This window comes from Mustelus asterias, chromosome 23, assembly GCF_964213995.1.
Source record: "Mustelus asterias chromosome 23, sMusAst1.hap1.1, whole genome shotgun sequence".
NCBI classification, from domain to species: domain Eukaryota; kingdom Metazoa; phylum Chordata; class Chondrichthyes; order Carcharhiniformes; family Triakidae; genus Mustelus; species Mustelus asterias.
The window spans coordinates 24,679,253-24,692,954 of NC_135823.1; the positions used below are offsets into that span (position 1 = coordinate 24,679,253).

The following is a 13,702-nucleotide window of genomic DNA, read 5'->3' on the forward strand; positions in this document are numbered from 1 at the left end:
AGGTGTTGGTCTTCCAGCCTTCAGGTAAAAGGCCATGATGATGCAGCCCCATCCGGGTCACGGCACTGCGCCGTGCCGTCATCAGGCAGTCGCTATGCCTGGATGCACAGGCACCGCGCCGTGACGCAAACGCGCATCCGTCCCTCGGCGCGAACGCGTACGCACTGCGCCGTGACGCAAACGCGCGCCCGTTCCTCCGCGTAAACGCGCACGTACTGCGCCGTGACGTTGGCGCGCCGCCGCGGCACTGGGCGGGTGCGCGCGCTGCAGCCGCCGTCAGTTGTGTCTCGTGCGAGCGCTGGATGTTGTCGGGGGCCCCGGGGAGTGTTTTCAAACCCCGTTTTATAAATCACTTACTTCCCAAAGAGCAAAGGAAAGAAATCCAACTCTCTCTACATATATATTTTACTATTGGTGAACAGGAACGGACCGACCCGCTGGGGGAAGAACAAGGGGGATTTTTTTCTAAGTAATGTCGAATCCCGGAGCTCGACGGAACGGGTCAAGCATTAAAATCCGGCTGACAGGTAAAAGAAGTTCAGTTGAGGGGGTAAATGTTTGAGGTGATTTTGGTGGCTGACCTGTCGGCGCTGGTGGGGAGACAGCAGGGGGTGGAGGTGGAGAAGTTTCTGGAAGCAGCGGCCGGGTTGTTTGCCAGGGCGGGCGGCTCGGTACCGGCTCGGCGGCGGCGGCAGCTTCTCCCTCAGTCCAGACAAGGGGATCCCGAGCCAGCTAGCGGCGCATGCGCGCGGGCCGTTTCCTGCCCCACTCAGCCATTGATGGGAAATGTCCATCTGACTGAGAGGGGGGCCTCATTCATTTGCACTGGGCACACGGGTGGCCTGGTTACAGTGGCTTTAAACCTCCAGTGTGTGTGAAACGAGATTTTGGTACACTTAACAATACATCAACTTTGGACCCCCTCGAGTTGTAAACCTGGCACTTTCAGCCTGTCTTTTGATTTGATTTATTATTGTCACATGTATTAGCATACAGTGAAAAGTATTGTTTCTTGCGTGCTATACAGACAAAGCATACCACACATAGGGAAGGGAAGGAGAGGATGCAGAATGAGATTTCAAGTACAATCCTCTCTCAAGGCAAAAATTGCGGATGCTGGAATCGATTTTTTAAAATTTGATTTATTATTGTCATGTATTAGTATACAGTGAAAAATGTTGTTTCTTGCATGCCATTCAGACAAAACATACTGTTCATAGAGAAGGAAATGAGAGAGTGCAGAATGTAGTGTTACAGGCATTGCTAGGGTGGAGAGAAAGATCAACTTAGTGTCACGTAGGTCCATTCAAAAGTCTGATGGCAGCAGGGAAGAAGCTGTTCTTGAGTTGGTTAGTACGTGACCTCGGACTTTTGTATCTTTTTCCCGAAGGAAGAAAGTATGTCCGGGGTGCATGGAGTCCTTAATTATGCTGGTAGCTTTTCCAAGGCAGCAGCAAGTTTAGACAGAGTCAATGGATGAGAGGCTGGTTTGCGTGGTGAACTGGGCTTCATTCATGATCCTTTGTAGTTTCTTACGGTCTTGGGCAGAGCAGGAGCCACATCAAGCTGTGATACAACCAGAACAAATGCTTTCTATGGTACATCTGTAGAAGTTAGTGAGAGTCTTGGTGGTCATGCCAAATTTCCTTAATCTTCTGAGAAAGTGGAGGCATTGGTGGCATGGGGGGACCAGGACAGGTTGGTGATCTGGAGACCTAAAAACTTGAAGCACACGACCATTTCTACTTCGTCCCCATTGATGTAGACAGGGGCATGTTCTCCACTACGCTTTCTGAAGTCGATGACAATCTCCTTCATTTTGTTGACATTGAGGGAGAGATTATTGTTGTCGTCGCACCAGTTCACCAGACTCTCTATCTCATTCCTGTACTCTGTCTCGTCATTGCTTGAGATCCGATCCACTACGGTGGTGCCATCAGCAAACTTGAAAATCGAGTTGGAGGGGAATTTGGCTAGACAGTCATACATGTATAAGGAGAATCTGAAACAACATTTACCTTGGCTCTGTTCCCACTCCACAGATTCTTTCAGACCCTGCTTGCTTAGATTTTCCAGCAATTTCTACTTTTGTTACAATCCTTTGTTTAGGTTGTGTGTTTATCGATTATCACTGCAAACCAGGCAAGCACTATTGGTAAAGCAAACATGGTCATTAGTGTTCAATTTGGTGTTGGATTGGTTAATTTTATACACTTTTTTTCCTCATGACAAGAATGCATATAAGTAAAATGTCTAACCAGCAGAGTTTTAAAGTCCATGGCATTCTTTTTACACAACATTTTTTTTACCAATCATACAAACATATGAATTGGGAGGAGGAGGCCATTGGGCCCCTCATGCATGCTCCAGCATTCAACAAGATCATGGCAGATTTCATTGGGGCCTCAACTCTTTTTGCCCGCCCTGATAACCTTTGACTCCCTTGTTAGTCAAGAATCTATCTGCCTCTACCTATCTCCACTACTCTCTGGGGAAGAGGGAGTTCCAAAAATTCAAGACCCTTTGAGAAAAATTCTTTTAATCTTTGTCTTAATTGGGAGACCCCTTATTTTAACTCATGTCCCCTAGTTCTATCTCTCCACAAGGGAAAACATCTGTTCAGCATTCATCCTGTCAAGTCTTTTCAGGTTCTTATGTTTCAATAAGATCACCTCTCAATCTTCCCAACGTCAACAGAGATAGCACCGTCCCCCCCCATTCCAGTTATCAGTCAAATGAATCTTCTCTGAACTGCTTCTGACACATTGATATCCTTTCTTAAATAAGGAGACCAAAACTGGACACAGTACTCTCGAAGTGGTCTCACTAATGCCCTGTTCAACTGTAACAAAGCACCCCTAATCCCATTCCCCTTGCAATAAATGACAGCATTCCATTTGCCTTCCTAATTATTTGCTATACCTGCATAGTAACTTTTCCTGATTCATGTACCAGGACGTCCAGATTCTTTTGTACCTCAGTCTCTCCATTTAAATAATATGCTGCTTTTCTATTCTTGCTGCCATGTGGACAAGTTCCAATTTTCTCATATTATACTCTATCTGCCAAATTCTTGCCCACTCACTTAACCTATCTTGTGTCCTCTTAACAATTTACTTTCCTACCACTCTTTGTGACATGATCAGATTTAGCAACCATACCTTCGGTCCCTTCATCTAAGTCACTGATATAAATTTTATACAGTTGAGGCCTCAGCACTGATCACTGTGGCACTCCCCTCGTCACATCTTACCAACCAGGAAACTACCTATTTATTCTGACTCTGCATTCTGTTCGCTAACCCATCCCCTACTCGTGCTAATATGTTACGCCCGACACCATGAGCTTTTATTTTATGTAGTAACCTTGGTGTGGCACTTTATCAAATGTCTTCTGAAAATCTAAGGACAGCACATCCACGGGTTCCCCTTTATCCACGTTGCTTCTTATTTTCTCAAAGAGCTCCAATAAATTAGTCAAACATGATTTCCCTTGCACAAAACCATGTTGACTTTGCTTGATTGCTTTTAGAGTTTTTAAGTGCCCCACTATAACCTCCTTAATAATAGATTCCAGCAATTTCCCTACAACAGATGTTAAGCAAACTGGTCTGTAGTTTCCTGCTTTCTGTCTCCTCCCTTTCTTTAATAGAACAGTCACATTCACCATTTTCCAATCTGATGGGACCTTTCCAGAAGCTAGGGAATTTTGGAAAATTAAAAGCAGTGCACCTACTATCTCAACAGTCACTTCTTTTAAGATAGGATGAAGGCCATCAGGACCTGGACGTTTATTAATTTTTAATTCGAATAATTTTCTCAGTAACCTTTCACCTCCTGATAATTATTTTTGGGATGTTATTTGCATCCTCTGCAGTGAAGACAGGGGCAAAATATTTGTTCAATACATCCGCTATTTCCTTCTTTTCCATTATCAATTCCCCATTCTCACTCCAGAGGACCAACACTTTTGTTTCCTTTAAATATCTGCAGAAACTCTTACTGTGTTTTGGTTCTACCCACCTTTCTTTCATACTCTAATTTCTCCTCTTTATTAATCTTCTTGTCATTCTTTGCTGTTCTTTATATCCTGGCCAATCTTCTGACCTGCTTTGCAGAATTACACACTTCTTTCAATTTGATGCTGTCCTTGATCCCCTTAGCTAGCCATGGATAATGCATCCTTCCCTGACAGTCTTTTTTTCTCACTGGAATGAAATGTTGCTGAGCATCCTGAAACATCTCTTTAAATGCCTGCCACTGCATCTCTACTGACTTATCCCCTAACCTAATTTCCCAGTTCACTCTCACCAGCTCTGTCTTCGTACCCTCTTAATTGCCCTTATTTAAGTTTAAAACGCTAGTCTTTGATCCACTCTCCTCCTAAAAGTGAATGTGAAATTCAATCATGTTATGATCACTGCTACCTAGGGACGCTTTCATTAGGAGGCCATTGATTAATCCTGTCTCATTGCGTATTGCACAGTAAGAAGTCTCACAACACCAGGTTAAAGTCCAACAGGTTTATTTGGTAGCAAATACCATAAGCTTTCGGAGCAGAGCTCCTTCGTCAGATGGAGTGGATATCCGTTCTCAAAGAGTACACAGACACAGAAATCAAATTACAGAATACTGATTAGAATGCAAATCTCTACAGCCAGCCAGGTCTTAAATGTACAGACAATGTGGGTGGAGGGAGCATTCAACACAGGTTAAAGAGATGTGTATTGTCTCCAGACAGAACAGCTTGTGGAATTCTGCAAGTCCAGGAGGTAAGCTGTGGGGGTTACTGATAATGTGACATAAATCCAACAAGCTGTGGGGGTTACTGATAATGTGACATAAATCCAACACCCCGGTTTAGGCCGTCCTCATGTGTGCGGAACTTGGCTATCAGTTTCTGCTCAGCGACTCTGCGCTGTCGTGTGTCGTAAAGGCTGCCTTGGAGAACGCTTACCTGAAGATCCAAGGCTGAATGTCCGTGACTGCTGAAGTGCTCCCCCACAGGAAGAGAATAGTCTTGCCTGGTGATTGTCGAGCGGTGTTCATTCATCCGTTGTCATAGCGTCTGCATGGTTTCCCCAATGTACCATGCCTCGGGACATCCTTTCTTGCAGCGTATCAGGTAGACAACGTTGGCCGAGTTGCAAGAGTAGGTACCGTGTACCTGGTAGATGGTGTTCTCACGTGAGATGATGGCATCCGTGTCGATGATCCGGCACGTCTTGCAGAGGTTGCTGTGGCAGGGTTGTGTGGTGTCGTGGTCACTGTTCTCCTGAAGGCTGGGTAGTTTGCTGCGGACAATGGTCTGTTTGAGGTTGCGTGGTTGTTTGAAGGCAAGAAGTGGGGGTGTCATCTCCTTCCACATCATTGCGTATTACCATATCTTGTATCACCTTCTCTCTGATTGGTGCTAAGATATGCTGCTTGAAGAAACTGTCCCAGAATCACTATGAACTCATCATCCAGGCTACTTTTGCCATTCTGATTTGTCCACTCTGTATGTAGATTTAAATCATTATAGCAATATCATCCTGTACCTTACTCACAAGCCCTTATTATTTCTTCCTATATGCTCTATCCTGGAGTGTGGTTACTATTAGGGGGCTTATAAACCACACCAATGATTTCTTACTGTTACTATGTTTCATCTCTATCCAAGCTGATTATACATCTTGATCTCCTGAGCTAAAGTCATCTGTCTTTATTGTACCAATGTCTTCGTTAATTAACGGAGCTACCTCCACTTTTTCCTACCTTGCTGTCCTTCCTAAATGCCATGAATCCATGAATATTCAGGTCCTAATCTTTGTCATCCTGTAGCCAAGTCTCTTTAATGGCTATCAGATCACACATATTTATTTCAATTTGTGCTGTGAATTCATCTGTTTCTGTTACAAATGCTACATGCATTCGGTTACTGAGCCCTTAGTTCTGTCATTTTACTTTTTTTTTAAACCACTAGCCTTATCTGCTGGTGCACTCTTAGGTACACCCGTGCCATCTTTGCCGTGCTCTGATCGTCATTTCCGTTATTCCTATCTTGCTCTTTTACTTTGTCTCCTCTATTTAATTTACCCCTCATTCCCAAAGTTGATCTCTTGCCTCACTACTTAATTTGAACCTGAACTACCCGAGTTATATGACTCGCTAGAGCGCTCGTGGCGCACAGTTCAGTTGAAGACCATTCTAACGGTACAATTTCCATTTTTCGCACACCATTCTTTGAGCCATGAATTGGACTCTACAATCTGATTTATCCTATGCCAATTTTCCTGTGAATTTGGTAATAATCCAGCGATTATTATCTTTGAGCTTCTGCTTTTTAATTTTGCCCCTAGCTACTCATACTCCCTCAGACGAACCTCTTTCCTAGTTCTGTATATGTCGTTGGTACCTACGTGGACCATGACCTCCCCCTCCCACTGCAAATTAGACAAGTTTTGAAGATAAATGAACAAAATATTCACCAATCAATCATTTATTTGTTTTCCTGTGATAACACGATCAATAATTATGATGACCAGTGACTCCGATGACATATGCACTGGATTGTAGGAGATGCGTCTCTAAAATTTGTGTTTCTCAATATCTGTCAAATAAATCTTCTTGTTTTCAACAAGCCTGAAATAACATCATAATTAGTGTTTGTCAGCTCTTTTCTAATATATTTTTAGGTAAGATTGCTAACCTTTTACCTAAATGTCAGAGCTAAATGCCTTATGTGGGGCTGCATTGACTCTGAAGCTTTTGTAATTATTTTGACTTGTTATTACATCTAACCTGTATTTACTGCTTTGGACAAAAATCTGATTGCTATGACAGGAGATAAATAATTAATCTTACAAGTCAGGATTTCTTCCTCAACCTTGACTTTGAAATTGCATACATCAGCATTTCCTAATTGGTCAAACTGCTCAATTCTTGTTACGTATCTTTTTAATGTCTTCTGTCAGCTAACAATATAATTTAGTTTAATTTGGAAAAGATAACATAGTATTCCAAAGCAAATTGCCCGCCATATAGTGTCCATTCCTCAAAGAATTACATATAGAAGATCAAAGTGAACATCACACCCGACATCAGTTAATTTTCAAACTGTCTGCCACAAAATCTTGCTTTCTGTTTCTTTGTTTTATTTTGGTAATTTGCCTTTTTTCCCAATTTCTATGCTTTTCAAAAGAAAAGCTGTTTCTGTTGAACTTAATAACCATCATATCTTATTTCTTGCTCTACTTAGTTGTTTTTATTTGTTCTTGGAACATAACCCATCCCACATTGCCCTAAGAATCGGATAGATCTTCTCCTTGAGTCAACTTGACCCCTGTGGTGATAATGCAACTGCAACATTATTAGGGAGGAAATCCAAGATTTTCACAGTGACAATGGAGGATTGGCAATATATTCAAGCATCTGACTTGGAAATGATGGTGTTAACATGTTTTACTGTTCTTGTCCATCCTGATAAGAGTTTGTAGGGCAGGGAGGTGCTGTCCAACTAACATTGGCCAGTTCTTGACTCTTTAGATCAGTTGTTCCCAAAGGGTGCGGCGCGCCACACTGGTGCAGCGAGAGAGGATGGCAAGTGTGGCGGGAAGATTCAAGGACAATCAAAGAAACATTTAAACATGGTTTAAACAAGCATTGTTTTATACTTTCTGGATGCCCCATGATCATATTATAAAGTAGTTGTGTTCTATGTTATGAATCAAGCACTGCTAGGAGTTGTTTTTTTTTGTTTTTGAATGTATTTCTTATCAATAAGAAATTCGGTGTGGCGCGAGCAAATTTTTATTCCGAAAGTGCGGCCCAGTGAAAAAAGTTTGGGAACCACTGCTTTAGATTGTGGTTACAGTCAGATCATGGATATTGAGTTCAAGTTCAGGGGTACTAATCAAATTAACTTCTTTATTCTGGATGGTGTCAAACATCTTAAATTGGGCTGCCTCCCATCAAATTTCCTTTCATAGGACTTTAGTAAAGTGCTTTGGAATCTTTTAAAGGTGCTTTGCAAATGCAGTTCTACTGTCTGCAATGAATCCTGCATATTTTATCTAGTTTTGTCTGCAGATTGAACTTTTCTCTTCTCAGCCTTGTGGTTAACTTCTGTTAGACCTACAAAGATCGACTTACTACATCCTTCCATCTTCCTTCTATAATATCTTGTCTCAGGATCTGCTCACATCTTGCACCACCAAAACTGTTTGTTTTCAGACTCAACCTTACATAGCATATACGGCACAGAAATGGACCGTTCGGTCCAATCAGTCCATACTGTTCCACTCAAGCCTCCTCTCATCATTCCTCATTTAAATCTATTTATCTGTTCCCTTCTTCCTCACAGTTGTTTAACTTCCCATTAAAAAGGACAACATGTGGTGCAGTGGTTAGCACTGCAACCTCACAGTGCCAGGGACCTGGGTTTGGTTCCGGCCTTGGGTGATTTTCTGTGTGGAGTTGGCACATTCTCCCCATGTCTGGTGGATCTTCTCTGGGTGTTTCGGTTTCCTCCCACAGTCCAAAGATGTGCGGGTTAAGTGGATTGGCCATGCTAAATTGCCCCTAGTGTCCAAAGATGTGTAGGTTTGATGGATTAGCCATGGTAAATGTGCAGCGTTACGGAGATGGAGAAGTGGGAGGGGGGGTTTGGGCCTGGGTAAGATGCTCTTTCAGAGAGCAAGTGCAGACTTGATGGGCCGAATGGCCTCTTTCTGCACTGTAGGGATTCTATGGGCTGGATTTTATGACCTCGCTCATCCCGAAACCATAAAATTTCGCCAGAGGTCAACGGACCTTCCCATGCTTTGCCCCTCACCTACTCCAATTCCCATGGCGGGCGAGCTGGTAAAATTCCAGTCTATGTATCTATGCTATTCACTTTAATCATTCCCTGTTGTAACTAGTTTCGCATTCTCACCACTCTTTGGATAAAGAAGGTTCTTCTGAATCCCCAATTGGAGTTCCTGGTGACTATCTTGCATTGATGGTCTCTCGTTATGCTTTTACCCCAAGAGGATGCATTCTTTTCCATCCACTCTATCAAAACCTGTCAAAGTTTTAAAGACCATTAATAACTTACCCCTGGCCTTCCTTTTTTGAAGAGACTTAGTCTATGAATCAGTTCCTGATAATATGTACCCACGCATTACTGCTATTATCCATGTAAAACTTCTCTGCAACCTCTCCAATGCCTCTCTATCCTTTTTATAATATGATAGACAGAACTGCATACAGTGCTCAGTATTTGGTCTAGTCAATGTTGATACAGGTTTTGCATAATTTCCCCACTTTTCATTTCTGTAACTCTAGAAATAAAGCTTAGTTTTCTTGTTTTTCTGGCCTTGCTAAACCTGTAGTGCAACTTTTAGTGATTGGTGTATTTGTACTCCAAGATCCCTTTGTTCCTCTGTACCACGTCTGAAGTGTTGATGTAAATTGTGAACAGCAGTGATCTCTGCAATGATTCTTGTGTAGCACCACTTCCCACCTGCTACTTAAATAATGACGCTTGATTCCCACTCCCTGCTTTCTGTCTTGAAGTCGGCTCGCAATTCATTTTGCTACCTATCCCTTGACTCCATATCCTCTCACCTTATTCTTTAGTCTATTATGAAGCACTTTATAGAATCCCTACAGTGCAGAAGGAGGCCATTTGATCCATCAAACCTGCACCGAAAACAATTACACTCAGGCCCTATCCCCATAATCCCAGGGATTTTACACTGCTAATCCCCCTGACACCAAGGGGCAATTTATCATGGCCAATCAATTTAACCTGCACATCTTTGGACTGTGGGAGGAAACCGGAGCACCCGGAGGAAACCTAAGCAGACACGGGAAGAATGTGCAAACTCCACACAGTCAGCCAAGGCTGGAATTGAACCCAGGTCCCTGGTGATGTGAGGCAGCAGCGCTAACCATTGTGCCACCAAGACGCCCTTTTATCAAAGGCCTTTTGAAAATTTGGATAAGTTACATTGACTGCTTTAGCATTGTCTACTCTCTATGCTACTACCTCAAAGAAACTCAATAAAATTGGTCACAGGATTTTCCCTTTTGAAATCTGTGCTGCTGAGTCATTATTTTATTTACCTAGTTTCTTTTAAATTCTTTCCTTTAATAAGGGTTCAGTTATTTTCCTGCCAACCAATATTAAGCAAAGTGGTCTGTAATTCCTTGGATACTTTCCGTCCTTATCTTAAATATAGGAATTACATTAGCAATCTGCCAGTTGTCTGGCATTGTACCTTTCTGTGAAGAATTATTAAATATGAGCAGTGTTACATCAGCTGTCCCTTCCCGAGATCATTTTAAAAGGTGTGGATTCAATCCATCCAACCCAGGGGCTTTAACATTTATGAGTTTTATTAGTTTGTCCACTAATTTTGATTTTGATTTGATTTATTATTGTCACATGTATTAACATACAGTGAAAAGTATTGTTTCTTGCGCGCTATACAGACAAAACAGACCGTTCACAGAGAAGGAAACTGGAGTGTGCAGAATGTAGCGTTACAGTCATAGCTAGGGTAAAGAGAAAGATCAACTTAATGCAAGGTAAGTCCATTCAAAAGTCTGATAGCAGCAGGAAAGCAGCTGTTCTTGAGTCGGTTGGTACGTGACCTCAGACTTTTGTATCTTTTTCCCCGAAGGAAGAAGGCAGAAGAGAGAATGTCCGGGGTGCGCGGTGTCCTTAATTTGCCGAGGCAGCGGGAAGTGTAGACAGAGTCAATGGATGGAAGGCTGGTTTGCGTGATGGATTGGGCTGCATTCATGACCTTTTGTAGTTCCTTGTGGTCTTGGGCAGAGCAGGAGCCATATCAAACTGTGATACAACCAGAAAGAATGCTTTCTATGGTGCATCTGTAAAAGTTGGTGAGAGTCCTAGCTGATATGCCAAATTTCTGCTGTCTTCTGAGAAAGTAGAGGCGCTGGTGGGCTTTCTTAACTATAGTGTCGGCATGGGGAGACCAGGGCAGGTTGTTGGTGATCTGGAACCTAAAAACTTGAAGCTCTCGACCCTTTCTATTTCATCCCCATTGATGTTCTACTTTATGCATCCTGAAGTCGATGACAATCTCCTTCATTTTGCTGACATTGTGGGAGAGATTATTGTTGTCACACCAGTTCACCAGATTCTCTATCTCATTCCTGTACTCTGTCTCATCATTGTTTGAGATCCGACCCACTACGGTGGTGTCGTCAGTAAACCCTAAAATCGAAATGGAGGGGAATTTGGTCACACAGTCACAGGTGTATGAAGAGTATCGTAGGGGGCTGAGAACACAGCCTTGTGGGGCACCGGTGTTGAGGATGATTGTGGAGGAGGTGTTGTTGCCTATCCTTACTGATTGTGGTCTGTGAGTTAGGAAGATCAGGATCCAGTCGCAGAGGGGGGTGCCGAGGCCAAGGTCACGGAGTTTGGAGGTGAGTTTCGTGGGAATAATAGTGTTGAAGGCTGAGCTGTAGTCAATAAATAGAAGTCTGACATAAGTGTCCTTGTTATCTAGGTGTTCCAGGGTTGAGTGCAGGGCCAGGGAGATGGCGTCTGCTGTGGACCTGTTGCGGCGGTAGGCAAACTGTAGTGGATCCAGGTAGTCTGGGAGGCTGGAATTGATTTGTGCCATGACTAACCTTTCGAAGCACTTCATAATGATGGATGTCAGAGTCACCGGCTGATAGTCATTCAGGCAAGCTGCTTGGTTTTTCTTAGGTACCGGGATGATGGTCATCGTCTTGAAGCAGATAGGGACCTCAGATTGTTGTAAAGAGACATCGCCATTTTAGTTTGAATGCATTCATCTCATTGCTTATCTCACCATTCAATGTCATGTCTACCACCCTGGTAAAGACCCATATGAAATAATCAGTTAATAGTTCTGTCATTTCTCTATCTTTACCTGTGGTATAATCCTGTCCTTTAATGGTGCTATTCCTATCCCAGTCTTTTTGTATTGATGTGCCTGTAAAATATTATACTGTTTATGGTAATTTAATTCCAGAGTTCCTCTTTGTCTTCCGAATTGCTTTTTGTCTTCTGTCCTAATCTCTTTGCATTTCCCTCATATCATTCACTGTCTGCTGTCTATGTATTTAATTTATGCCTCTTTCCTAATGTGCAGTTCATCCATAGAGTCTCACCAGTGTTTAGATTGGTCTTTGTGTAAGACTATAAGACATAGAACTGAGTTGTGTTCCTGTACTTGCCATTAATGGGGTGCTAGACAATGGTTCTCAGTATTGGTTCAGATGGACAGCATTACCTTGGCTCATTCAATAACATCAAACTGGAGTACTTTAGTATTGGAGCTGTCATGGTTTTCAGCCCTTTAACATACTTTTTCAGCATGTCTTTTTGCAAATTGTACCTCCAACATGTACATCAATCTCCTTGCAAGTACTCCTTTGAGAAAGCTGTTGCCTTTTTTCTCACTATTTCTTCCCTTTTTTAATCTCTTCTTCACTTTCTCACTTAGTTTACTCTTGTCATATACCTTCAGTATTTAGTATTTTTGTTTCCTGCCCTTTAATATCTTCTAATTTGAGTAGACTTGCAGTTAGTTCAGAGAAAAAAAATTTGAATGAGAGTCTCATCTTTAATCAAATGGTTGGAAATCATGTTTCTGTTAGTTTTTTAAATTGACTTATGAATAATGATCTCATTGAGAGTTTGACTGTGAAGGATCACAAGGTGATTCTGAGCGATACTGTATTAATGAGCTACATCAGCCCCCTCAGTGCCCACTGCAGTACAGCACTAACCCATATGGATTACTGTATAAGGTCTGCGCCATTATGTTTACTGATTATTGACTGAGCAGCTGATAACAGTTAGTCTCAACATAATGGGCTAGGGAAGAGAAATCTGTTTGGCCACTTGTTCTTTTCCCCAATTGCTGTTTCCTAAAAGGTAGTTAAATTGCACAGCACCTCCAATATAGTTTACCCGTCTTGCCATTGTTTATGAAAGCTAAACCATAACAAACATTATTGAGCCCTGCTGTCCTCTGCTAGAACTGCCCACTATTTCAAGAACATCTTAAAATGCAAAGATAAAACACTTGACATTTTTTCACCATCACCAACCATCTCTGTAAACTGCTCTTCCATGCCCCCACTATCCTTGTCTGCAATAATGCATGAGGAGCTCATGGACTTCTTTGTCACTATGATTGGGTTTCCCTTCCTTCCCTTGCTCACTAAAACCAAACTTATTTGAAGGTAACCAGAGCTGGCTCAGCAGATAATAATCAACTTAGTGATTAAAAAACCCACCCGAACTCTGTTTCTGAAAACTACAACCCTCATCTCCTATTCGTCCACTGAACTGGTTTGTGTCTCCTTCCTCTGTACCCGTATTTCCTGGAACTCCATGTTAGAATCTCACCAGTGAAGCTTTTACCTCATCACGACCTTGGAAAGGCCTTAATCAAAGTCACCAATTACTTTCTATGTGACTGATGGTACTTCTTGTCATATCTGCAGCCTTTGACATAGTTGACCACACAGTGCTCCATTGTTTCATCACTGTTGTCTAGCTGAGTGAGACTGCCCTCATCTGTTTCCACACTTGCCTTTGCAGTGTTGCCTGAGAATCCCCTACAATGGTTTCTCTTCCTGCCCCTGCACTGTTCCCTATGGGATCTTTGAAGAATCTATCCTTAGACCCCTCTTTTTGTCATCTACATATTTTACAAATACAG

The 13,702-nt window shown here is 42.4% G+C and overlaps 1 protein-coding gene across 2 annotated transcripts in view; it reads left to right on the top strand.

Annotated features, from left to right (window-relative positions):
* Positions 1–282: 282 nt before the first annotated feature.
* smurf1 (SMAD specific E3 ubiquitin protein ligase 1) overlaps positions 283–13,702 on the top strand; it is a 129,732-nt gene continuing 116,312 nt past the window's right edge. For both annotated transcript variants that reach the window (XM_078240138.1, XM_078240139.1), the window contains exon 1: positions 283–527. In XM_078240138.1, coding sequence (XP_078096264.1) covers positions 473–527 — 55 coding nt within the window. In that variant the 5' untranslated portion in view covers positions 283–472. The remainder of the gene's footprint in view (positions 528–13,702) is intronic.